The 27,643-nt window shown below is 40.5% G+C and overlaps 3 protein-coding genes across 3 annotated transcripts; 1 reads left to right on the forward strand and 2 right to left on the reverse strand.

The window, feature by feature from the left end:
• Window positions 1-5,738: 5,738 nt before the first annotated feature.
• Window positions 5,739-12,344, reverse strand: prtfdc1a (phosphoribosyl transferase domain containing 1a; the record flags this gene model as incomplete). The annotated part of the gene is made up of 8 exons (XM_080751626.1): window positions 5,739-5,815; window positions 6,350-6,426; window positions 6,787-6,833; window positions 7,070-7,170; window positions 7,945-8,010; window positions 10,412-10,595; window positions 11,142-11,248; window positions 12,312-12,344. 8 exons carry the CDS (start codon window positions 12,342-12,344, stop codon window positions 5,768-5,770), a joined length of 663 nt encoding a protein of 220 aa, XP_080607752.1. The 3' UTR covers window positions 5,739-5,767.
• Window positions 12,345-13,414: 1,070 nt separating this feature from the next.
• enkur (enkurin, TRPC channel interacting protein) lies at window positions 13,415-15,674 on the reverse strand (the record flags this gene model as incomplete). Its single annotated transcript, XM_080751788.1, has 4 exons — window positions 13,415-13,588; window positions 14,020-14,166; window positions 15,047-15,282; window positions 15,587-15,674. The coding sequence occupies 4 exons, from the start codon at window positions 15,672-15,674 to the stop codon at window positions 13,415-13,417; spliced, it is 645 nt and encodes a 214-aa protein (XP_080607914.1).
• A 2,550-nt stretch (window positions 15,675-18,224) lies between these two features.
• On the forward strand, window positions 18,225-23,559 carry thnsl1 (threonine synthase like 1). Its single transcript, XM_080752232.1, is given in 5 exon segments — window positions 18,225-18,335; window positions 19,268-20,603; window positions 20,605-20,673; window positions 21,006-21,370; window positions 21,640-23,559. Coding segments are annotated over 4 exon segments (2,181 nt in total). The 5' UTR covers window positions 18,225-18,335; window positions 19,268-19,307; the 3' UTR covers window positions 22,091-23,559.
• Window positions 23,560-27,643: the final 4,084 nt, after the last annotated feature.

A 27,643-nucleotide genomic window follows, 5' to 3' on the forward strand; every position in this document is an offset into this window, starting at 1 on the left:
AATCCCTGTTGAATTTCTATTAGTATATCCGGTCTACTTTCAGATTTATTATGCTGCATACTCTGTAAAGCTGAACTTGAGTCTGAGCATATTACCGCACTTAGAGGTCTAATCTCCTCTATCCACTGTATTGCTAGTAAAATTGCTACCATTTCAGCTGTATACACTGACACCTCATCACTAATCCTTTTACCCACCCTCACCTGAAATTCTGGAACCCAAAATGCTACCCCTACCTTCCCATCTATACTTTTTGACCCATCTGTGTAGATCTTGACATAGCTATAATATTTCTCCATATGCTCTTGGACACTCTGCGCATTACATACGAATTCCTTTTCCTTCCTTCTCCTTTCCAATATACCTAAGTCAACTGTTGCATCTGGTAAAATCCAGGGTGGCACTGCTGGCATTGGCACTGTTGGACTAAACTCCAGTTTCTCAATTCCTATTTCTTCTGCTCTTTTCCTTGCTGTCCATCCAAAGTTATTTATTTCCTTTTTTTCCTTTTCCCAGCTAGGCTTTAATATCTCTTTTGCCGGATGGTCCTCCTTATGACCCTTTACATTTACCCAATAATTGATTGTCAACTGCAATCTTCTCAAATCTATGGGCATGACCCCCATCTCCACCTGTAACGCTGCTGTGGGTGTCGATTTAAAGGCTCCTGTACATAGTCTCAATGCCTGATATTGAATATTATCTAATTTCTTCAGGTGTGTATCTGCTGCTGCACCATACACAACACTCCCATAATCTATTATGGCCCTAATTAATCCATTATAAATGGCCTTTAACGCCATTCTATCTGCCCCCCATTCCTTTCCAACTAGGCACCTCATTATATTTAGAACCTTTTTACACTTTTCCTCAACTTTCTTGATGTGTATGTTCCATGTTAATCTTTCTTCAAACCATATTCCTAATAACTTAAACTGCTTGACTCTTTCCAGTTCTTGTTTGTATATTTTTAATTTAACCTCATCTCCAATTCTTTTCCTAGTAAAGAACATTGTTTTTGTCTTTCCTACTGAAAACTTAAAACCCCATCTATATGACCACTCTTCAACTTTATTAATCGCTTCCTGTAACTTCTTTACTATAAATTGGACATTTCTTCCCCTCTTCCAAATTGCCCCATCATCTGCAAACAATGAGAAGCCCATACCCCTCTCTATTCCTTTAAACACATCGTTTATCATAATCGAAAATAATAGTGGACTAATTATACTTCCTTGTGGGGTCCCATTTTCTATTTTAAATTTACCTGATAAGCTCTTTCCCACTCTCACCTGTATAGACCTCCCTATTAAAAAATCTTTAATCCATCTATATATTCTCCCCTTTACCTCTAGTTTCCTTAGTCTAATCAGTAATCCTTCTACCCACATCATGTCATATGCTTTCTCAATGTCAAAAAATACTGCTACTACACTTTCTTTGTTTATCTGTGCCTTCTGAATTTCATGTTCCAGACATAAGGTTGGATCCATTGTGTTCCTTCCTTTCCTAAATCCACTTTGATATGTTGATAGGTATCCTTTACTCTCCATATAATATGTTAGTCTTTCATTTATCATTTTCTCCATTATTTTACATATGTTAGACGTTAATGCAATAGGCCTATAATTCTCTGGGTTTGACTTATCTTTCCCTGGTTTGGGTATTGGTACAATAACTGCCTCCTTCCAACTCTCTGGTAATTTCCCTTCCCTCCAAACTCTATTGTATAGTTCCAACAATGTTTCCTTCGATGCTTCACTTAAATTATTTATCATTACATAGCAAATCTGATCCTTCCCTGGTGCTGTCATCTTTGTTTTCCTTAAGGCACGATTCATTTCTGTCATTGTGAACATTTTATTAAGTAAATCTTCGCTGTCTTCCTCCTCCTGCATTAAACCTTCATTTTCTGCTAATGTCACTTCCCTTCCTCTTTTCCCTTCCTCACTAATATTTCCTGAACTATGTACTTTAACAAAAGCCTTTGCCAGCATCTCCCCCTTTTCTTCCTCCTTCACTGCCATTATTTCCCCCTCCTTCAAAACTGGATACCCATATTCTCTCTTAATACCATTCATTCGTTTAATCATGCTCCAAATCTGTCCTACTTCTGTTTCCCTTCCCACAGAATTACAAAAAATCCTCCAACATGCTCTCCTTGCATTTTTGATACTTCTTCTAACACTTGCTTGGCTTCTCTTATATTCAATAAGGTTCTCAAGACTATGATTTCTTTTTAACATTCTGAATGCTTTATTTCTAGCCTTAATTGCCTCACCACACTCTTTGTTCCACCAAGGTACCATCCTTTTTTTGTTTTTCCCTTCTTTCCTCGTGATTGCTTTCTCTGCTGCCTCTACCATCGCTCTGCACACAGACATATTTAGCTGGTTAACTTCCTCCTTTATATCAATTTCCTCCATTTCTTTCTCACTTATTTTCTTAAACTCTTCCCAATCTGCGTTATTAAACGCCCAATTCCTTATTCCATCTGTCTCATACTTTTCCATTGTCAACCCTACTTCAGTGATTATGGGATAGTGATCACTTCCAACAGTTGTCTCTTTCCTTACTTCCCATGTACATACCCCTGCCAAGGACTCTGTTACTAATGTAAGATCTAATGCTGACTCTACTCCGTTGCTGACGTTTATTCTTGTTCCCACCCCATTATTTAAACACACTATTCCTTTATTTTCCATTAACTCCTCAATAACCTTCCCATTATCATCCGTTTCCCTCCCTCCCCATAGCGTGCTGTGGGCATTAAAATCACCACACCATATAGTGTTACGTCCTTGTCCCACTCTCTCCAATTCCTCCAATTTAATCTTCTTGCATGGATTGTACACATTTATTATTATCATCTTCCTCTTATTAACCCAGACCTCAATAATAATGATCTCTAAGGTTTCATCATTCACTGGTAGGCCTACTCTTTCAAATGATATCCCTTCTTTAATAAATGTTGCACATCCCCCTGCCCTCTGTTCACTCCTATCCTGTCTAACTGAGTTATATCCCACAATTCTAAAATCTAATTTTGGTTTCAGCCACGTTTCTTGTACACAAATAATTTCTGGCTTAACTTCTAGCTCTTCTATATACTTCTTAAATTCTTGTCCGTTTGCAATCAAACTTCTGGCATTCCACTGAAGGATAAGAAACACCATGACTATAATATTAAGCAACATGAACAGGTATACTCTTCGTGAGCTCTTCATTCACCATATCTGCACTTAGGTCTTTTATGTTTAGGAACTCTGCTGCTGTATCCACTATCGTTTTTATTCTTTCCGTTCTTGTTGCCTGCTGCATAACTACATTTATAACTTTTGCTATGAATAGTACAAAGTTAGCCTTGTCCACTACTAATGTGTTCTTGCTCACAGCACACCTATGCGAGCACACTGCCACTGGTTGTGGGGGAGGTTCAGCAGCGATCACTTGTGCAATGGCACCACCTTGTGGTCTGTTTGCTCGCTTAATTGCCTCTGTATATGATACTTTGTTTAGCACTTTATAATCTTGCACTTCTTTCGCTTTAATCTGCGCTTCACATCCTCGATAAGCCGCACTGTGTTCTCCCCCACAATTACAGCATTTAACTTTAGCCTCTTCCTCGCAATTTCCAAATTCATGTTCACCTGCACATCTGGCACATCTGGGCTTCGCCCTACATTGTCCTGCTATATGCCCGAATCTTTGGCATTTATAGCACCTCAATGGCCTGGGAACATATTCCCTGACCGGGTAACTCAGGCATCCAATCACCACTTTTTCCATTATGGCTCCTTCAAACTGGAGAAGCACAGACAGACTGTCAACTAGTTTTCCTTGGTATCTTGTGGATAGTCTTTTTTCCACCTTCACTCTGCCTCCGCCCTTGATTTCTTTGCTGATCTCATCCAGACTTATATCTGTTGGTACCCCTGTAATTACCCCCCGTATCTTCTTGTTTATCCCAGGGATATAACTTTTGATTTGCACTTCACTCAGGGTTTTCATTTTCAGTATCTTCTCTTGCTGGGCCTTGTTAACCGTTTCAATCAACATCTTTCCCCTGCTCAAAAACCTCGCCTGTTTGGTAGGACCAATTTCTCTCCTGATAGCTTTTGACAGTGTTACTGGATGTAACTTGCTACTTGAGCCCTCTCCAAACTCCACAATCACTTTCCACACTTCTTCCTCTTTCTTCCTTGCTTTTTTCGCCTCATTCTGCCTTTCTTCCCCACTGTCACTTTGACTTATATCAGAAATCTTTCTTGCCTTCTTTTTCCCTTTTGTCACTTCTTTCCACTCTCCCTCATCTTGATCATCCATTTCTGAATCTCCCATTTCATAGGGATTTGCACCCAGCCTCCTTCTTTCCTTCCAACTATCTCTGCGGCTGCCTTGTCGAGTCATTGTCGGATTACCTGATGCTCCCGCATCAAGTATCCGCCCTGCTAAAATAGTTTGCCAACCGTCAATCTTACCCCACCAACACTTTGATTAATCTCAGCTGTGAGTCTCGCCGCCTTGTTTAAAGCTCCCGCAGCTGCACCAAACACCATCCGGGTCCTCCTGTCTCTCTCATGCTCTCACGTGGTCTTCTCTGAGCCCGGTTGCCTCCTCTTCTTTTTTTACAGTCTATGATGGTTGGCTCTCATTGTATTTTTTCAGACAGTGGTGGAAAAAGTACATGTTTTACTTAAGCAAAAGTATCATACTGCTATGTAGAATTACTCTGTTATGTAGACCTAATAGTCCAGAATTCAAAATGTACTTGAGTAAAATAACTAAATTATGCAGAAATGTCGGAAATATATATATATATATATATTTGTAAATCTAAATCTACAAAGTAACTAAAGTTTGCAAATAAATGTAGTGGAGTAAAAGGACAATATTTGGATCTGATATGTAGTGGAGTAGAAGTAAAAGTAGGCCTATTGTTGGAAATTGGAAAGTAAAGTACAAATACCTCAAAACTTACAGTATTAAAGTACATGTACTTAGTTACTTTTCCACCACTGCTTTCAGATCCAACATTTTTATCCCTCTGTAACTGCAACTGCTCAAAAAAGTTTGGCAAAATATCTTGTTTTAATTAAGTAGAGATTCACACGTTGAACCACCTGTTGAGATGATAAGATACAAGAACAGTGGACACTAAGGAAGAGTGGTCACCATAGCGTAAATTATCCATGATTGAAACATGCACGGTACATCAGACTTAAATCTACCCGTCAACTTATCTTGTTTATGTCCAAAATGACCATGTGTAGCTAATGTAGAAATATTATTAGACCTAATTGTCAAATGTTCAATCATGTTCATGTATACCAATTTTACATCGATGTACCCACTCTTTCATGGGTTTTTTCCCCGACCAGTACCACGCTGTTGATCCCGAAGAATTGTCTGACAATTGTATTTTATAATAAAATAAAATAATTAAATTAGAATCCCCAAATAGGGCCTTCAGATGACGCTTTGTTGTGAAACCAGGGTGAAAAATGTATAATATCTCTTAAATAGTACAATTTCAATTAACATCACACAAATATTGAGCTCACACATGCACGTCTTTTTATATGGCAACCCATAAGCTTGCATGGTTCAATATTGTAAACAGAAATGATTTGCACAGTAAAGTGACTTCCACTTTGGGGCATTTTGGGACTGAGACCATTTGATGAGTGTGCTTGCTTGTCCAGTAAAACAAATGAATAAACCTCAAGACAAAGGGGAGATAGGATGTTTGTCCTTCAAGGTGAAATCAAATCTTGTACTTCATCTTTCCAGTGTCGCTGATAACACAGATATGCTAAAAAGAGGAGAGGGAGGGAGGGAGGAAGGAAGGAAGGAAGGAAAGCAGTAGAAGGATCGAGGGATAGATTGGAGATGGGAGGGAGGGAGACAGGAAAGGAAAGAAAGGGAAGGGAGAAGTCAGTGTCATCATGGTAAATTATTAATTATTAATAGGAAAAAAAGTACATACATAGATAGATAAGTACATTTTATGGAAAAAAGCCAGCCAGAGGTATTTCAACATCCAGCACAATATTATGGAGAGATTGTGCATCTGTTGCATGTTTGGCCATCTACAGTAACAAGTAACATCATGCTTGATAATAAAATCATTCAAGTATTTATATGAATTTAAATGAATTATTTACATTGGAAAGCCTGTAAATGATTCTGATCAGTGTATATTCATTATGTAAGTTGAGGTGAGAAGAATGTGTCTCCTTTACTGTGTTTACTGTCAAGCCCAATGCTTTTGCCCTGCAACATGATCATTTACAGGTGACTTTGCGTAGCAGCAGCAGAGAGCAGCAGTGCTGGACTCTGGACTTACATTCAGGTCACGGAAATACTCGTTGTAGTCCAAGGCATAACCAACCACAAAGCGGTTGGGGATTTCAAATCCAACATCTGTCAAAGACCAAACACATGGTACAGGGAATGAGAGTGATGTCAAGTACACACCCTAATTGATACAGCGTCACACTAAAAAAAAGTATCAAAAGTAGTAGATCGACAAGCTCAAAATGCAGCGCGAAGTGACACGTTTTGAGCTTGTAGATCTGATACATTTGAATCCTGAAAAGTAACAGTTTTGGACATATGAGGTTTCCACCCACCCAACAGAGATGATATAGCAACATATATTTTATTTAAGTTTTTGAGAAAAGTTAAAGACAGAATTTAGAAGGCTTTTTAAAATCTGCCTCAGGTCTTAATGGATTAAGTAGGACAGTAATGGGTGACTTCACAGCATCAAGAGGCACTTACAATCTGTTAAACCTTCTGCCAAGTTAGGAACCCTCTTCACTAGCAGGCTGAAACACAGATCACAAAACCAACATTAATCTAACACATTATTTAGATTAGAACAATGGAAAATATTATTTCAAACAGCATCTATTAATCGCATGGAGGATGGGTCACAAAATGACTAGACATGAAAATAAATCCATTCATTCATTTGAAGGGGATAAGCAGGGATGCTTATTAATAGTGCAGCATAATTGTCATGTTGTCTTCTGAGTGTTGTCTTCTAAAAAAAGTGACTCACCCGGCGGCTTTGACCATCTTAGGCTGAAAGGTCTCTACATGCTTTAGGAGAGTCTTCATGGTCTTTCCTGTGTCAATTATAGCCTTTGGGAGGAGAACAGCAGATTTAAGCAAAAACGAGAAGAGGATTGTTCTGTGAAGGAGAGTGTGGGGTACAGCTTGTTTTGCGAATCACTTATGACTTATACGTTTTATTCCATGATGAAATGTGTCCATCACGTGAAAGAAAACAATGTTCAATGTGCATGATGTGCATGCTTACCTCAACAATCAGTACATTCTTCATAAGAGCATAAAAAAAAGAAAAAGAAAAAACACATTTGTTAACTGCTGTAACTATTGCATTAGTGTATTCCACATCTTCAGTCCTCTTAAGCACAATATGCAGACAATTCATCCAGTTTGGTAAAAAAAATAAAATAAGAACTTGTCAGAATTATATCCTAATTTTAACCTTAGATTGGTTGCATACAGTAGAGCCTAACTGTAATTCACATCATGTTACATGTTTCGGATTTGCCCCTGTTTGCATATAGAAGCTGTGTTTAGATGAAGTGTGTGGAGTGAAGTCCACTGTATGTTATCACTATTGATACCCAGTCCATCTGCCTTGTTTTGAGGCAAACCAGAGAATGAATTATTATTCACAGTATATTTGTATGGTGTGGGACCGTGGGTTCATGTGTGTACAAACATGCGTGTGTGTGCATGCATGTACATGTACACAATTTGTCCATGTCTATAGCTGAAGAGCTCAACTGATTCTCATTCTCGTGAAAGGTCTAGCTGAATCCTAAACACCTCCAATCATAACATACTCAATACCAGTAACATGTTAGCTTGGCTCCTACTCATATACAGTACATAATTATATACCTTCCCACGCAGGAAGGATAGATCTCGGCTCCCTATGATGTGTAAGTCCTCTGTCGACTGGTCATTCTGGGAGAGACAGAGACACAACATCAGAGAAGATTCAGAATGGGAGTTTATTAACCCAGATGTGTGGTCTTCATCTGCACACTGACGATGGCTCAGTGAGATGAAGACACTGCACTCAACTTTGAGTTGATGTGGGATCGAATCTCATAGGGTCACTTCATTACCCTCGTTTATTTCTTCAAAGGTTTTTATGCACAATTTTTGGTTTGTCATTTGGCAGAATACTCACTTTCATCTAGGCACAACTCAAGTATGACTCATAACTAACCTAAAATATTATTTTATTTTATTTTATTTTATTTTACTTTAGTTTCCACCAATATACTGAAAGTTCAGGAAATCTATACTTTAAAGACAGTGTAAGCATTCCACGTGAAATATTCAAACCTTTGCCATCAAAATTCAAAAGATATCTCAGAGAAGAAAACATCACAAAAAACCAAGAGGAGAATGTGGCAAGCAGAGACTCGAACTCCGCTCCCCGGTGGGTTGAACTTAGTATCGAGATCTCATTGAGCCACAAGCTAAATGCTGAATGGAGAGGAAGGCAGAAGCGCTTATCCACGGGTTTCCAACGTGCATTGCGTAGACGCCGCAGCCGAGTCCGAGTGTGATTTACAAGCTCACAACGGGCTGCATCTGCGACGCGACGTGAGCTTGTACAGTATGTCTGCTGTTAAACCGGAAGTGTGGTCCAAATAATCTCCAGTAAACTCCCGCGGAAACAGGTGGATAAACCCTAGTAGGTATGATGAAATCTGCAGCTCAGGAGGAGGAGCCATGTTAAACTCAACTCAACAGAGAGACAAGAAACTGGCAAAGCTCTGATACTTTACCACATAGTTACTACATTGCTGTGTGGTTCTGTGCAACAGGTGGGGGCTTTTCACACAAACATACACGCACTTTTTTTTCTCACTTGGACAATTTATGTTTTCTTTTCAAATCTTTCTGCAATTCTATGATTGTCTTTTAATAACTTAGTCTGGGCACTTAATACTAGCAGAGACCTTCTATGATACATTAAAAAGAGACAAGATTAAAGTGTATAGCAGAAAGAAAACAAGAGGGTAATTTTAGTGAACCAGATGAGAAGTGCATTATCATATGATTAAATAATCAATAGTCAATAGTGAATGTATGACAACTTACAAGTTACAAATGATAAATGATGGGTATTTCCTGAATCACAACAACAAAGCAGAAAACTGAAACATAGAAACACACTTCAATCAGGATATTTGACAAAAACTGGAACACATTTAAATCTGGAGGGTTATCTAAATCTAATATTATAATTGTAATATAAAACAATGTGACACGGCGAAGACCTCCCCCAAAAAGGGGTATTTTGTGCCCTCTGAGATTCAAACTCAGTTCACCGGTGGGTGAACAGTACTGAAATCTCATTGAGCTACATGGCTATGCAGAGAAAAGGGAAGACAGAGAGGCTTATAAAGACTCTATTAGTTATGATGTCACCTACAGCTCGGGTAGGAGGAGCTTTTGGAGCAACTTGTTTCCTGGTTGACTTGTTCAGCTCACTGGAGTCTGGACAGACGAGGAACGAGCACAGCTCTGTCGCTTCTGCCTACTACTTGAGCACGCTGTACTATTTAATTCAGTTGCTATACCAAGCACTGGCAAGCAGCTATATACTCTGATACATGTAGATGTATTATAATGTACAGTATATTATAAGAAGTGTGCAGAGTAACACCACACATCAGGGTTAATACATTCTCTATTAGAGATGTAATCTCACTCTAGTAAAGGACAAGATAAGTATTGCACATAAAACTTTCGACAATCCAGCATCAAAATATGAAAGGAATCTCATAGTGGAAGAAACAATACAAATAAAATCATACAAAAAAAAAAAATAGGGTAAGTGGCCCAGCAGAGACTCGAACTCCGCTTCCCCGCTGCTAAATTGGTAGAACTTAGCATCAAAATCTCATTGAACCACAAGCATTTTGCTCTGAGGAGAGGGAAGCAGGCAGGCTTATAAATACTCTAGTCTAGTATGATGTCATCGGCAGCTATTGGGTAAGATACTTGTCGTGTTTTTTTTTTTTCCCTGGTCAAGCTCAACTCACTAGCTTTCACAACTCAGAGCCCACACACAATGTATGTGTATTGAGAGCTTGTAAATAGGCTATTTGTGTTTATTATTTTACATGAAGTGGTCAAATAGCAATATCAGAAGCATGTTCCATAAAACCCTATGCTCTGATATTTCATATAAAAGCAAAGGTTAAAGCCTCAATCTGTGATTTCCTCACCTGATTGGTAGTATGTAGAACAGCAGGAACATCATTGTGGTAATACATTTTGCCATGATACTCTTCAAATATACGTACTGTATGTGTTACTGCACTTCTCACTCCAGTTCACCTACCAGGTAGCTCTTCAGACGGATAAACTCCACCCTGGTCTCCAGGTACTTGTTGGAGTTTCGTCCAGACACTGTGATGAACTCCACCAGGTCAGAGCAGAACTTGTAGCCTCCCTTCAGCACACACAGTGCCACCAGGTTCTGGTCCTCAATGTCCTCCATGATGTGGTGGGCCAGGCGCTCGATTCTGCAGAGAAAACAATATTGAATCTGAGAATCAGAATAGGAATGGTGTGTGTATAGCAGGGGTCAGCAACCTTTTTTAAATGAAGTGCCATTTTTTATTTTCTAGATAGTGAGTGTGCCATGCCATTGTCAACATACATTTTAATGACACCCCATTAAAAAATTCTGACATATTTTGATTGTTAGGACATTTTTATAATGATCATTAGACTTAGCAATAGTCCAACTATCTCCCTCCCCATATCAAAGTTCAGAATTTTAATGACCGTAGAATTATGTGCAGGAATGTAAGTTGCTGCAAATTAGGTGACTTTATTTAATTGACCACGTTTAAAACAATATTTTATTTTAAAATAAAAATCCTCTCTCTCACACTTCTGCCAGTGTGCCAGTGATCACCCTCCCCTGTGCCAATGTTGGCACCCGTGCCTAAAGTTGCCTACCCCTGTATAGGTTTGTTTGATAAGTGACATCTACTGTACATCAACTTAAGAAAATAGTTGACACCATAGGCAGAATTGCTAAGTTCCTCTCTGCTGGTGTATACCTGTCCATGATAACCCCATGTGGAATGTAGACACTCTCGATGTCTTCATGGTAGTGTTGTGGGTACGTGAACAGGTCCAGGCTGTAACCTGGCCAGTCATCTTTGATCTGGGACAGACCACATGGTGGAGTTATGTAATTGGTAATTGTACAGGTGCATGCAATAGGAATTACAGGCCAAATCAAATATAAAACATACGGTATATACGTATATATTGTTGACAGCCTGTCTTGAAGGAAAAAGAGAAAGAAACCTCCTATCTCTGTATTCTAGCTTTTTGTGTTTTTTCATAAATTAACGGCATCACACAAGCATCAAAAGTAGCAGATCCACTAGCTTGAAACATGTTTTGAGCTTGTAGATCACTACTTATCGCTACTTATCCTGAATCCTTGAATCCTGAAAAGTACCAGTTTTGGACATATATGAGGTTTCCACCCGACATACCTTGAAAGAGGGTCATTGTGTTTAGGCGGCGGTTAGATAACTGAGCTTATGAACTGGAGGTTGTCAGAATGTCTGGGCACACTATGAAAATTGAATTCTCTGTACTGGAAATCAAGTGAAGAAGCATTGTCCCCTCCTCTTAGGTAGGCCGTCCACACTGCCCTTGAGCATAATGGACCTGAACCCACAACTGTTCTAGCTGAGATCTTGTTACACTAGACAGCTGTGTATATAATCCTCCTGCAACTCCTTCCAAATCATTTATACTAGACATGGAAATCAGTTATTTCTCTGTGTCTACTGTCTAGTGATTATGAAGATGATATTTAAATAGTTATATGTAATAAATCAGTGAGGATGGTTAATGCCTCTGGACATGCCAGCTCATTTCTGCAGCCAGAGTTCTCACTGTCACTGGTACAAAAAAAGAAAAACAACACAATATATTATTCAATACAGAATTGATGATTTGTTTCCCAGTGGTTTAGCTCTGCCTATAAAACAAATTCAGGCCTCCCAGATCCTCAGACATGTCATTATGGTCTGACTCTCTGAATCAAACCAAAATTACATTTTATTCATAGAAGAAAAGTTACATAGTGCCGCTTTAAGCATATGTTTGCAGGCAGATGATGTTGAATTGCAATGTTCACTGGCATTATCCAAAGCATCAGCCAGAAAGTAGAAATGATGTGGTGACATAGGCATAAATATTCAACGTACCACAATTCCTCGTTTAATGCCTTGGTTTTCCATCCCTGTGCTTTAGCAACTCAGAATGATCTGATCTGAGTGAGAAGTGAGCCAGCCGAGATTGACCTTTATTGCACAGGATGGAATAGTGATAGACGTTGTCACACTTTTTACTCTCACATGAATTGCTCATCATCAACACACCTTTCTTTGTACAAAGATCATGGCTTTAACTCTTAACAGACCAATATGATCAGCTAACCGCCTCTAAACAAACAGCAACAACAAACTAGTCTACCATAGAAACAGACCGTGGTAACATATATTAGTGTCTTTAAAAGCATTTAACTAAAACAAAAGTATTGGAATGCATTTATTTCCATTTTCTCCATTTCTCTCCAAACCTAGAAACAGATTATTTCTTAACCCCTCAACGCACCCAAATAAGCATCCAAACATCCAAGAAACAAACCATGGATTGGAAACATAAAATGTTTTCAATGTCATAGTTTATTCAACTTACTCCTTTTCAGGAAAAGCGACACCAGGAGCAGGGAGATGTCCAAGACATTGTGGGCCACATGGGCAGCAGTGATCACGCTTAAGTCATTTGAGTGAAAGGAAACGGTTGTTATCCTCCTAGCTCTCTGAAGAATGGTTTAACGCAAGGCACAGTTCAGCCGTTGAATTGTGTATAATTGAATGCATGTGATTTTTTCATGTCATAGGAAGTAACTTTAAAGCATCACTGAAAATTAGGTATAGTGTTGCCATGCATAGATGGTAAGCTTGTGATGGCAAGATTATGGTAAACTCATCACAGACATATACATTTTTTATTTATTTTGATTTCATCCAATGTGATAGGAGACGGGAAGTTAGGTCACTTGTTACTCTCGCTGTCTAGTATTTAGAATCTAATGAAGAATATTTTCTCTCTTTATGTCATGGGTCTTCAACAGGGGGAGAGATACTATATGGGGGCCGCCAAATCTTTGTGTGATAAGGACTTTATTTTTGTTATTTTAATATTTTTACATAAACCACTTGAATCCTCACGTTGTGCCTAGCTGTTGTGAGCTTGTAGAGCAGCTATTTTTTACAATGTTTGCTTTAACATTGTAACATGTCTTTTAGTTGTTGGCTATGTAGATGGTCTTGTATCTCTCGATGAGATTAATATCATTCTCCAGTTGCTTCATTGCAGACTCCAGGCGCTCCTTGCGGTGCTTTTTGGGCGTGGTATCTATGACGACCGAGAGCCCCTGGTACTGATGGTGCAGTTCTTCCCAGTTCTTCTTCAGGCCCTGGGAAGCAAAATAGAAACAATTACCCATTAAGACCTGGGGCCGATTCTACAAATGTCTTCTAAATTCTAAACAGTTTTCTGAAAATAAATAAATAAATAAAAAATAATAATGGGTAATAATAAGGGTAATAATAATAATAAGAAGAAAAAAGAAATTGCTATATACTGTAACAGTGGACGGTGCTCAAACGTTTTCATGTGAAAGACCCCAAAAATGATATGTATTTGGCTGCCGACCCCCCCATCTCAAAGATCTTTTGTTTCAGCGACCCTCAGAAGCAAAGATTTTAGTTACAAATGTTCATTTAAAAACTATTTATTAAAAGTCACAAAAGGAGCAAACAACAACCAACAGTGATGATATTAAATCGTAAGTAATCCAATGCATTGCTTTATTGTGATTTTACAGTATATGTGGGCTGAGTATACCTGGAGAAGGATCTGCCGCTCCTCATCAGACAGCTGTTTCATGGCCCCCTGCTTCATCCGTTCTTTAACATAGTCATCATACTCCTCCTGAGCTCGCTTGGTCTCTTCCTTGCGCTGCTGCAGGTACTCAGGGGTCTCTCCATAGTCCTCCATAGAAGCAACAATAAGACAATACATTCACTGCAGTGGCAGGGGAGATGATATATACGGTAATTCATTATATACAGTAAGTAAATTAAGTATACACATATGTAACTATTTTAACTTTTGTTAAACAAATGTAATTTTGTCCAATCTGTATGGTCCAGTATGTTAATACAACAATAACTTATACAATCTGTATGGTAGGGTACGTTAATTGCGACCGAATGTCGCAGTTTACTATGAGAAACATCACAGCTTGCCCGTGTCCGTGTAGACGTGTAGACATTTTTACATGTCTATGGGTTTGCCACTCTGACATCACGCTCTGGCTTCACTGTGATGTCACACTAACAGAATCACTTTTATGCCCATATATGGAGTTCCCTGATGTCATCAATATTAATGATGCCCTGTTAGAGAGATCCCTGTGATGCCAGGGGGAACAAATCCCTTTATGCCCATATATGGAGATATGGAGATCCCTGTGATGCCAGGGGAACAAATCCCTTTTATGCCCATATCTGGAGATCCATGATGTGTCCACATCCCTGATGTCCACAGCCCTGATGTCCACACCATTGTGGCGCGACCTCGCCCCTTTCACTTGTCGCCCTGAGGCGTCTTACTAGTACAATATAACTTAAATAATTGGGAGGGTTGTATTTTTTCTCACTGCTCTTTTATTGAGACATTAGATCAACATAGATTGAGCAAGGCGGCCAGCTCCATTAGTCAATGGTAAAATGAAATGTCAGCACTTGTGCTGAAAACCGGTTCAAATCCCGGGGTAGAAGTGAAAGTTATATAAGGATTTATCTACAGTTGATTAATTATAATAGTCATAATAATAACATTGTTTATTAAGAGCCCCAGATAACCATACCTTTTTCTTGATGTATTTAGGGACAAGTCCTGACTTCTCGAGGAGCTGTTTGTCTCCCCTCTTGGTGTCTGCATAGATAGGCTGCGGCCTCCTCGCCACGGCTGCTGTGTTCTCAAGAACATTTGTCTTCACAAAGTTCTTGTTTGTATGAATGCCCATGACTGGGTTATCTGTCCTCTTGGGAATGTCAGGCTTCCTTAGGGTGCCATCAGTCGCTCTGGAATACTTTTGAACATCTAAATGAAATACACAAACAGAATGTTGATATTATCCGATACCAGCCATATTCACTACAGAACAATGTCTGCCTGTACCAAGAAACAAAATGAACTACAGGCTTAAAGATGATAATTAACTGAAACAGTTTTGTGTATTTATAAAATGAACTAAAATGTACTAAAACCATAGATCGTTTTAAATCTTTTTGTAAGTCTTTGTAAAAATATAATAGGCCTAATAATAATAATAATATAAAATAGCAAAAAAAAGTCACAAACTCACAACAAGAATAATGCTAAAATGTAATAACCTTGTACTCACTTTCAGGTAGCTGGGGCTCCTTGGAGTGTTTAATCAGGTATTTCTCCGGGGATGGCACGTCCACTTTGGCCGGACCCATGGTCCTCATGGCATCCAGTTGCGACCTTTTCTCCTGCACAACTGTGGTCCTGAACTTTGACATATACCTGCAGACAAAGAGGTCTATAACTCTGAAAGTGTACAAATGGAAATTGTACACTCTCAGAGTTATTGGGGTCCTTGATTTTTTTTTGTTTGATATAAATTAATAAATACAAATTAAAATTGTTAAAGTGCAGCAACAAGATGGTAAAATCATAATGTAAATAGTACAGCAAGAGTATACAACAGTTGTACAACATCAACTGCATTCAAAATACAAAATAATTGATTACTGTAAATGACATATCATCATGTGATTAACTTTCTTCAGTATTTCCAATTTTCTTTTACTTAATTTACTTCTACTTCTATTCCACTACATCTCAAAACAAAATATTGCAATAATAAAAATATTATTATTTCAAAACATATGCAACATGAACCACTTCATGTCTGTAGATTGGCTAAAATAGCCAATCTACAAGCTCCCAATGAATGCATAGCAATGCAACACATGCTTGAACTTGTGAAATAGGACATTCTACACAACGAGTAGAGCTTTTACTTTAGGTACTTTGAGTACATTTATGCCAATATTGGACTTTCACTCAAGTCATTTTTGAATAGGCCTACCAACCAGACTATTATAGGCCTACATAGGTATTGATACTTTTACTTGAGTAGGCTACAACATGAGTATTGTCATCCACTGCTGTTAGCTAAATTGCAGTGTAGCATAAGTCCAGCATTGACAGTGTAGCCTACCTTGGAGGTTTCTCGGTTTTAACTGCTTCTTTTGGAAAAAGGTTGTACATAACCTCTGTGGTCTCCATCCTCCTGACTTTAAGTTATAATAGGAGGCCAATGAATGATACTGTATGTGGTTTAAAAGAAAGACACTCAAATGGCAGCAGCAAGCTAGCAAGTTATACTCTGAACGTCCTATGCTAAAGTTGGAGTGGCTTGTTTGACAACATCAGGTTCCTCTGGATACAGTTGCTAAGCAACCACTCATTCAGGGTTTGTGCTTGCCTCACGTCGCGCTGTGCGTGATTATGGATCCAACTGGGAAAGATGGATAACCACGCCCCGGACTCATTTTTGAAGCTTGTGATTGGCTGAACCGGACGTAGGGAGCGCTCCGTTGTAGTCACTTGGACCGCGCGAGGTGCACCAAAACACAATTATCATGGCGTTTATCGTGCGCTTGCCCAGGCCTTACGGCCTGGGCATAAATATAACGATTGCATTCACCACGGCTTCGTAACTCGCGCGGCGCTCCGCCGGCCGCGCGAGGCCCTGGCCTTCGCGCCGCTTGCAATGTCGTGGACAATAACTGTGAAAACGAGCGCTCTATGCCGTTTCCATCCATCTTTCCCAGTTGGATCCATAATCACGCCACCCTGATATTGAATTAGCCTAACCATAGATTTGTATTTATTTTATTTCAGCATATTATAGCGCTTAAAGGCAGCTCAATCATTGTTAGATCTTTTGTTTTGACACGTGTCTCTCACTGTATCTGTTTCATCGTTTCTGATACCCTCACCAGCAGCACCACACCAGCAGTGTTGCCAGATTCTTCGAGAGAAATAAGCAACCAGGTCTATGAAAACAACATTTCATGGACCCTGCATTAAAAAACACACAGCACACACTCACACGCACACGCACGCACGCACGCGCGCACGCACGCACACACACACACACACACACACACACACACACACACACACACACACACACACACATAAATCACGGCTCCTTCACAAATTTTAGGAGGACATTCTAAAGCCTACTTCTAGGCTATGGCTATTTGAAAATAGCACTTTACAAGCATTGTGAGCTTGTAGGCCTAGATTTTCTAACAAATCTTGAGAGAAAAAACTGTAGCCTAAATTTCGAATCTTTTTTAAACATTTTACCAAGACATTTAGACCTACCAAGATTGCCATGAAAGTGTTTAAGGCTGGACTCACACATATGCGTGAAACATCTTCTCCGTACCATCGAGAATGGCCACTGGGAGCGCCGTACTAATGCATTGTCAATGGAAGGTTGTTTGGTGTTTTGTCGTTGCCGTGTCTCTTGCTCAACCACAGCCTGTCTTTTGGCCAAGAGACACGGCAACGACAAAACACCAAACAACCTTCCATTGACAATGCATTAGTACGGCGCTCCCAGTGGCCATTCTCAGACGATACGGAGAAGATGTTTCACGCAAATGTCTGTGGTGCGCCTAAGAACCACTGGTTTATAATATAAACAAATAGGCAGCTACACTTAAACAAGTCCTAAAAAATACCAATAAGATTGGTAATCCACTTCAATCCAATCCACTTTATTTAAAGCACATTTTACAACCAAAGTTTACAAAGTGCTGTACAGAAGAAAAAGAGGAAAAAGTAATTGTTGTAATAAATATTTACAAGCGGCTTTACAGAAACATAAGCCCCAATTCGCTTATAATAAGAAGACATGGCACCCTTTCACCAGGCTTTTCCACACGAGTCACTATAGTAATGCGCTTTTACTGTTGAGATAAATTTTGTCCCTCCACGCGCACCGTAGATTTCTAAAAAGTAAACACTGCGTTTATTCAGCCAAGAGGCTTAAATATGAAAGAAGAAGTCGGATTTTAAGTTCAAATCGATGGTAGCGATTTAATGTGAGTGAAATATTATTGAACACGGACAGCTAGGCAGACACGGACGTACTGTATTTGTACTATAGTTTAAAAACTATTTGAGGCAATGGGGTCATCGCCCCTGTGGTCAATGTGGTGGACCGTGGACGTTTTTGTAAAGTTCTATTTGACAAGAAAATAAAAATAACCACTGACCTCGTGGACTCCTAATGTGCCACAGTGTCAGTCATAATAAACCAGTGTCTTACATATTCATCTGAAGAGAACCTGGAGACTGACATTCAGTAATTGGGCGATTTTGATTTGGGTCTTATGATCAAAAAGAACATTGTAATATTATGTATTATTTGCAAACTGTTACTTATAAACAATCTAAAAGTTGCCCCGGACAAGGCAAGACCAAGTCTCTTTATGGGCACATTTGTCTTTTGGGCATTGATGAGTTGACCCCTGGAGGCAACAAATAAAGTGCAGGCTACTGTAACTGGTGTAGGGACAGTGGGCCCCTGAGAACACTGGGCACCATCCTTTAAATATTTATTATATGTTAGATTTGTATATATTGCTACAAAACCTGTGATAGTCATTTTGGGGAATAATTAAACCAACTACATTTAGCTCAGTTAACTAATGTTAAACGTAATGTTCATTTAATGTTGAGGTGCCCACAAGTCAGTTTGGGTGCCCACTTGGCCTGTATCTGTTATTTAAAAATCTATGTTAATTCATATTAACTTGTAATAATAATATTTATAATAATAATAACTTGAATTATATAGTGCCTTTCAAAAATGCAACAACGCTTTACATTAACAAAAATAAACTATTTGCCAAAAGCCTGAGTGAACAACTTGAACTTATCCAATGTTGGCTTCCATTGACATGAAGTGATGAGTAATTCTCACAGCCTTTAATAGATAACCTTGTACCTACTTTTCCCCCTCCCATTACAGACTATTCCTGACATTCTGCAGACAAATCGTTGGATTGGGAATGGGAATGCTGAGTGCATGTCTGCTTGCAATAAAAGCTGTCAGATGCTACCAGTACCCACGTCCCTTTTCTGCCTCAAAGTCATGGCTGTCCACCAAGACTCCATCTTCGCTGGGAGACCGAAACATTCTGCTCATGGGTCCGCCCGGAGCGGGGAAGACGTCAGTGGGGAGAGTAGTGGGCCAAAGACTTGGACTACCGGTCATCGACATCGATGACAACGTGCTGGAGGAGACGTGGGAGATGCCGGTGGCCGCCAAGCTGGCGGCGGTAGGCGGTGAACGCTTTCTGGAGGAGGAAGGCAAGATCCTGTGTAACTTCTCCGCCTCCGGGAGCGTGGTCTCTCTGACCGGCTCCAATCCGCTTCACGCCCCTGCCATGCACCACGTCAAACAGACTGGACTTGTCGTTTACCTCGACGTGGACACGGAGGACATCGTACGGAGACTTTCCGCCATGAAGATCAACAGGATAGTGGGCCAGGAGGCGGGGGTGTCCATGAGGAAGATCTTGCGCTACAGGAAGCAGTTTTATGAGAAATGGCTTGATGTGAGAGTTTTGTGTGGGACGGGCGACACGGTCGAGGACATCGCCGAGAAGGTGCTAAAGGCTGTGCGGAGATATCAAGATCCTGAAGCAGAAACCTACATTTCAACCAGGAGTGATTTCAAAGGATTGACCAGTAATAAAACTTACTTCAGTGATGTGGTGCTGGAAGGTCTAGCCCCAGATGGCGGCCTGTACGTACCCACAAACGGCTTCCCAAAGATTGATGCTCGTGAATGGCTGAGACTAGCCGACCTGTCCTACCCAGAACGAGCCATAGCTATCCTCGAAAAGTGCATTCATCCAATAGACGTCCCCGCGATCGACCTCAGACCGATGGTCTTCAAGGCGTACGGGCCGAACTTCGCTAGCGGGGCCGTTGCACCCGTGAAGCACCTCATTCACAACCAGTACGTCCAAGAGCTGTTCCACGGCCCCACCGCCTCGTTCAAGGACCTGGCTCTGCAGCTGATGCCCCAGCTGTTTGCCTATTGCCTTCCGCAGATGTGCAACTACCTCATTCTGGTCGCTACGTCCGGAGACACCGGGAGCGCGGTGCTTAATGGCTTCAGCGCTCTTAGTGACAGTGATAGACAGAGGACCGGTGTGCTGGTGTTCTTCCCAGAGGAAGGGGTTAGTGAGATTCAGAAGCTCCAGATGACTGGGTACAAGGAGGGCAACGCCAAGGCTGTCAGCGTGCTGTCTGACTTTGACTTCTGCCAGAGATCCATCAAGAGGATGTTCGGGGCACCTGGCGGTGGAGTACGGCACCGTCCTCAGCACCGCAAACTCCATCAACTGGGCACGGCTGTTACCACAGGTTACAGTGTTATTTTTTTATGCAAAAGCTTGATACCTTAACCACTTTAACACAAGCATCCATATTCTTGCGGGAACATTAGCCCAGAATAGCCGATCTAAGAGCTCACAACGGATTGCAATGCGATGTGTTCTAAGCTTGTAGATCAGCTAGTTTTGGCAAAGAAATGTTGTGTTGAGAAAAAAAGAATCACCAAATTATTATAGACTAGAGTATAATCTTAAATATGTTGTACCACCAGAAATAGCTAAGCATTGTTTTGTATAATTATAGTATTGGAGCATAACATTAATTAATCATTCTCTTATTTTTATAACTGCTTGCTTTTTTAGGTGGTGTACCACGCTTCAGCATACCTAGATCTGTTCAGAGACGGCGTCATCAAGTTCGGAGACCCCATTGACGTTTGCATTCCCACCGGGAACTTTGGCAACGCCATGTCAGCCCTGTACGCCAAACAAATGGGCGTTCCGATCAGAAAGGTCATTTGCGCGTCCAACCAAAACCGCATTGTCACGGACTTCATCACCACAGGCGAGTATGACCTCAGAGGGAGACCCCTCGTCCTCTCCCACTCCCCGGCCATTGACATCTTAAAGTCCTCCAACCTCGAGCGGTTCATCTATCACATGTCGGACGGAGACGGCCATCTCGTTAGGGAGCTGTTTACCCAGCTGGACAGAGAGCAGTACTTCAGGTAGGGCCGTCACGATTATGTTATTGAAATTGCGAATGATGATTTAATTGTGTTTCTGTTTGGCTTCATAAGCAATTTTTTGCAGGGCAGATCTGACAATTTTGTATTTATTTAATTAATTATTTAATTACTTTATACTTAAAAATAAACATTAATTGTGGAAGTTGCAGATCTACAAGCTCAAAACGCGTCGCACTGCACAATTTTAGAATTCTTTGCCATTGCCATTAGGTGATTATGTAATAATTGTGACATACCTATGACTTCAGGGCTCCGGAACCTCTCCTCAGGAAGATGCAGGAGGAAGAGGAGGTGCTGGCCGGATGGTGTTCTGAAGAGGACTGCCTGGCTGCCGTCCAGAGCGTTCACGCACAGACCGGCTACGTCATGGACAGCCATACGGCCGTGGCTAAAGTAGTCGCCGACAGGTTACAGGACGGGTCTTGCCCCGTAATCATTTGCTCCACGGCTCACTACGGTAAATTTGCTCCGGCCGTCCTCGGAGCGCTGCAGGTTCAGAATGTTCCGGAGGATCCGGTGGAACAGCTAAGGCGGTTGGGGTCTTTGGCGTCATCCGGGCCAGAAATGCACGCTCACATGCTGAAATGCCTGGAGGAGAGAAGAGGCAGGCAGGCGCACACAGTTTGTCGAGCGGATTACAATGCATTGGTTGAAGAGGTGGAGACTATGATACAAGACTGTTTCTTGAAAGTTATGTAGCCTTTGTTTCTCTTTGGTCAAGGTCCATGTAATTTAAATTGTTTATAATTTAAGCTATTTGAATTAGGGATGGGACGATAATCTATATTATTTATCGTGATAAAAAAAACAATAATCGTAGGTATAGCTTTTGTTGAGCTGCAAATTCAGTACCACTTAAACCCTCTTTACTTGATAAAACTGACCTGTATTTCACTCTACACAAATCTATTCACCAGAAAGATCAGATCTATAAAGAGCTTGTAGATCGTCTCTTTTGGGCAAACGTTCCCCCCAGAATAGGGATGCTGGGGCTTCAAGTGGTTAAACAAAAGTGGCATTTAAAGTTTTAAGGATATTGTGATTATCATTGTGACCAAAGGTTGCAGTTTAGTATGTGAAATGGCACATGCTGACTCTGTCCGTCTGGACTGGAAAAGGGATGAGGTCAGATGTCATAGACGTCATATACTTTCACATAACGAATAACTGAGTAAGCATGTTTGGGCTCTCACAGCAAGCATATCTCCATATGGGCAATCTGGCTAGCCATCGTCAAGGAAAAGTTTGGTCGCTCTTATAATGCAGAAGTCTGTAATCGAGAGACTACCATTATGGGTAACTGGTCCGATATAAATCACTGGCCAGATGGCCAAGAGCGCGTCGCCCTGAGGCGTCTTACTAGTGATAATATTGTTAACGCAATTCTCATATCGGCCCATCCCTAATTTGAATGTTGAATATTCTTTACTCATTTACCCACAACTAATGTGGGTTAATCTGTATCTCCATTTGTCGCTCGAATTTGACTACGTTTGTTATCAGGGCTGGTGAAACAAATACAATAGCTTTGCAATGACATTGCAGCTCAACTAATAATATTTTCTTTGATGTTATTCACTGTTGTACTTTCATACATACAACTATGACAAGTATAGCATAATAATACACTTTATTCCCGGTGTTATGTTTCATCCTCCAAGTCTCCCTCAAATTGCAATACTTATGTCAGTTTGTCCACTAGATGGGGATGTCTACCTCTTGACCAATGGGGATGGCATCGTCATAGCATGAAATGTAAGTAAGAACTCAGATATTTGTTTTAATATCCACATGTTGAGTCCGAGACATCTTTTAAAAAATGACCATAGACTAATGGAACACTCTGGGAGAGTGTGAGATCTGTTTCCAGGAATGCATTGATCTTCTACCGAGTTTTTTTTACCCCATTTAAAAACGGAAAGCATCTGTGCAGATGTACATTCTTGAAAGTGTGAGAACTACTGATTTAGAAGGCATTAATGTCAGAATTTGTAATGTTTACTAAAAAACAAAAGAAAGAAAAAACTTTTCTCTCAGTCTCTACATATTGACTCTAATCCTTGTTTTTACTGAATAGCAGAGAATAGCTAAGGCCGGGCCTGATAAAGCGACATGGAGGATCTCTCCTCATGACATTAAAACCAGTACTAATGAATTGACCTCAGTGTTCACACTCCAGTAATTGCTGGGCTATTCTGGAGAGACACCAAGGCAGGCTGGCCTCTCATATCAGTGTCTACTGACTCATTAGCTACAGCTTCTATTTCTTCACAAAAGCCTTTGAAGTTGCGTGGTTGCTAACCTTTCCTGCTAGGTGGCATCTGTCCTATGGCAGAGTGTGTGTGTGTGTGTGTGTGTGTGTGTGTGTGTGTGTGTGTGTGTGTGTGTGTGTGTGTGTGTGTGCGTGTGCATTGCGTGCGTGTGAGAATCAGAAGTTTACAGGTGTATAACAGTGGGTTATTCGTTTTTGTGAGCAAAAGGTGTGTGTGTGTGTGTGTGTGTGTGTGTGTGTGTGTGTGTGTGTGTGTGTGTGTGTGTGTGTGTGTGTGTGTGTGTGTGTGTGTGTGTGTGTGTGTGTGTGTGTGTGTCCTAAATGAGCAAGCAAAGTCATTTCTCCTGACCCTCCTAAGGAGAACATTAGGTACTCTTCTTTCTATTCATTCGCTGAGCAAGGAGCTGCAGGCGATGATTTATTGAATGTAATTGCCCACTTCTATTCAAGCCGAATAAATGAATCTGCAAAAGTCAAACCGTCAGGTTCATTACACTGACAAGAGAAGGGAGTGGCTTTGCTTATAGAATTTAGCTCACGTTTCCCTCTACAAGGAAGGACACCGTGATTTCCTCAAAATATCCGAGACTACAGATTCAACACCAAATGAGTTACTGCAGGTGGGAACAATACAGTCACCATTTGTTGAAGCTTGTCTTGCTCTGCCAGAGCTTGGACGTCTCTGTATCAGTCCAGAGAACAGAGGTGAGACATGATTATGTAGACATTTAAAAACCACTTTGGTTGTACAAAAACTCACAAAATGTTCAAACGTAAAAAGGTTGTGTCTTCTTATAATGCCACAATGGTGATATCTCATTGGTTTCTGATCCATGATTTTTATAGCTTGTTTGTATATTGATGTTAGTGGTTTTAATGCAGTTTGGGAAGCTTGTGACCATGATGTGATGCAGTATGACAGATGTGAGAAAATCATAGCATGCATATACAGCTGTGCAGTTTGACATGATAAATCCCTTCTTATGTGACGGAAACAGTTTAAATTTGGTTTGACCTTCTTGCATGTGCTTTACCTGTTTTTCAAATTTTAAATTTTTGTCTCATTTCAGAGATTGTTTCGTTTTTGATTATTACCTCAAAGGGATCTGTAACAGGCCTGTTACGTATTGAGATACACATTGACACTGTTTTCTTTACGTTTAAGGTTAATTCTGATGACTCAAGCCGTTTAGAGATGTTTTCTAATTCCTTTGTCAATTGTGCAGCTGCTATGCTGGCTTTTTTGGCAGACACGTATATAACTGTATCATCTGCATACATCTGACAGCTAACACCTGGGCAGGTTTTGGGAAGATCATTTATGTACATTGTAAACAACAGTGGCCCCAGTGCCGATCCCTGAGGCACTCCCATACTATTGGGAAGCAGTGACGATTTCTCCCCATTTACCCTCACACACTGTTGTCTCCCCCCTAAGTATGACTCCAACCACTGTAGGGCACCTGCTGACATGTGGAAGTGCTTCAGTTTTGTCAGTAACACTCTGTGGTTGACAGTATCGAAGGCCTTCTCCAGGTTCAGGAACACTGTCCCCACAACATGTCCCTTCACCAGTAGACTCTTGATCCTGTCAATTAAATAGCAATTGGCTATTTCTGTGGAGTATTTGGGTCTAAATCCAAACTGCTGCGGATGCAGCAGATTGTTAGACTCCAAATGCTTAGTCAGTTGCGCAGCAACAGTTTTCTCCAATATTTTAGAGACCACAGGAAGGATAGCAATAGGCCTATAATTGCTCGCCATGTCCTTGTCTCCCGATTTGTAGATCGGGGCAATTATTGCATATCGAATCGGCAGTGCAAAGAATCGATTGTATCGATACTACCTACTTATATTTAGCATTTTTAAGAAGAAAAAATGAAAAGGAGGGGTATATAATACTTTTCCTTTCCATATAGCTACACTGGTCTATCGATAAATGTGTGTAATCTCTGGGTTCATGTCAAGGTGCAGGTTTGTCAATATACTATGACCATGTATTTGGCAGATAATCAGGGGCGTCAATTGGGTATGGCAGAGGCAAGTTTAGCTGCATTTGAACAACCGTTCCAGGCTGCCATATCCAGCCCAAGAAACCATAGAAACCTGTGTAAAAAACTGGGGAAAAAAAGTTTTTTTCAGACGTTGTGAAAATAGCCGATCTACATGCTCACAACGCCTCGCGCTAGATCTGCTATTTTCACAATAGAACCATGTAATACAAAATATAATGCCACTTTTCCATGAGAATAATCACTGTGTTTACCTTAAAAACATGCACTATCCACACCTTTCACACAGATTTAATTTCTTTGCTAAATAGTTACTATATCGATTTTAAAAGATTGAATCAAATCGTATCGTATCACCATGAATGAACCAATATCGTCCATGTATCGTATCGTCAACCATGCATCGTGATATGTAACGAATCGCTATTAAAATGTATCCTAGTCCCGCCCCACTGTTTGGGAACCACTGCTTTACACCACTGCCAGTGAATAAGAAACTGTATGTACTGTAAATAATCCATGTTTATTAGGTGCACAATGCTAAACTAAAAACAGATAGCGGTAACTATCCAGTTAACAGCATTTTACCTGAATGCCTATGAATGCTCTGCCCTTCATTCTGCCTGTCCACGCATTCATCCTGACCGAGTATACTTGACTACTGTAACGGTGTCTTTACAGGTGTCCCTAAACATACTATTACTAAGAAAGTGGAGCATATCGTTCCAGTTCTTAAATCCTTACACTGTGTGTCAAATAATTGATTTCAAAACAACACTGTGTTTCAAATCACTATGTCTATAAAGCTTTGAATGGTTTAGGGCCAAATACATCCGATCCTGAGCAATATCACCCAGACATCTCAGCCTCTCGGTTCACCTGGGAAAGGTCTGCTTTCTGTTCCTACAACCCAAAATAAACCCAGGGAAGCAGCATTTAGTTGCACCACATAATCTGGAACAAAATCCCAGGAAACTACAGGTCTGCTGCCACTCTTTTAAAACACAACTAAATACCTTTAATTGTATAATTGTAAAATTGTATAATTATAATTGTATAATTGTGTTTCCTTTGCTTGATGTTCTGTGTGAAGCACATTGAATTGCTGTGTTGTTGAAATGTGCTGCTATTACAAATGAAACTGCCTTGCCTTGTCAAATCACATCATCCTGCCACGTTCACACATAATGCTGGGGGGGGAGGGGGGTTATGAGGGCTGTTTTTCCATTACCTTCTCCATCGTACTGACCAGAAATGAATCCTGCGGTTCTATACCGGCAGAGTCATTTAAATCCAGGTGCTGCCTCAGCAGCTGGAGGAGGTTGGGGGGTTTGCGTAGGAAAAGGATAAGTTTCATAGATCTCCAGGATTGCTTATGACTGCAGTTAAAGTAGATGGAGACTTGTGTCGGGTTAGACAAAACACTGGCATGCTGCCCCCTCATCTGCATCATCTGCGTCTTCCGAAGCAGATGATTATAGGCCTATGCAAGTTGGGTTTGAGTGACAAAAAATAATACTCTTCATCACTTGAGTTGTTTTTCTTTTATTCATGAAAATATAAATTTGAATGCATATCACTGCATTTTATTCGAGCATTTGGTATGCGTGTTTGTTTGGGTACAGTAGTACCCAGCTGGTGGCATCAATATGTCGGTCTGTACACCGACAAAATTGTGTCTGTGGTAAAGACTTGGCCTTGTCGATAGCAAATTTGAGATTTTCTGTTTTACACAAAATTATAATGTTCTTATTTTGATCATAATTACTGTACCCTCAAATCTGCTGTCATGTTTGCCATCTTTGCCATGAAGGCCCTAGTAACTCAGTCCCACTTTTCTCCCCCTTGTGACGCCCCTGAGCACTGGGTACCGAGGCTGTAACTCTCTATATAATACTCCTTGGTCTGCATGCTGTATCCTTGTTTCACACTTAGTGGCGTGCTGCCATGACACCTGAATCTCCTATA

This window comes from Nannobrachium achirus (assembly GCF_963921795.1).
Source record: "Nannobrachium achirus genome assembly, chromosome: 21".
Classification (NCBI taxonomy): Eukaryota; Metazoa; Chordata; class Actinopteri; order Myctophiformes; family Myctophidae; genus Nannobrachium; species Nannobrachium achirus.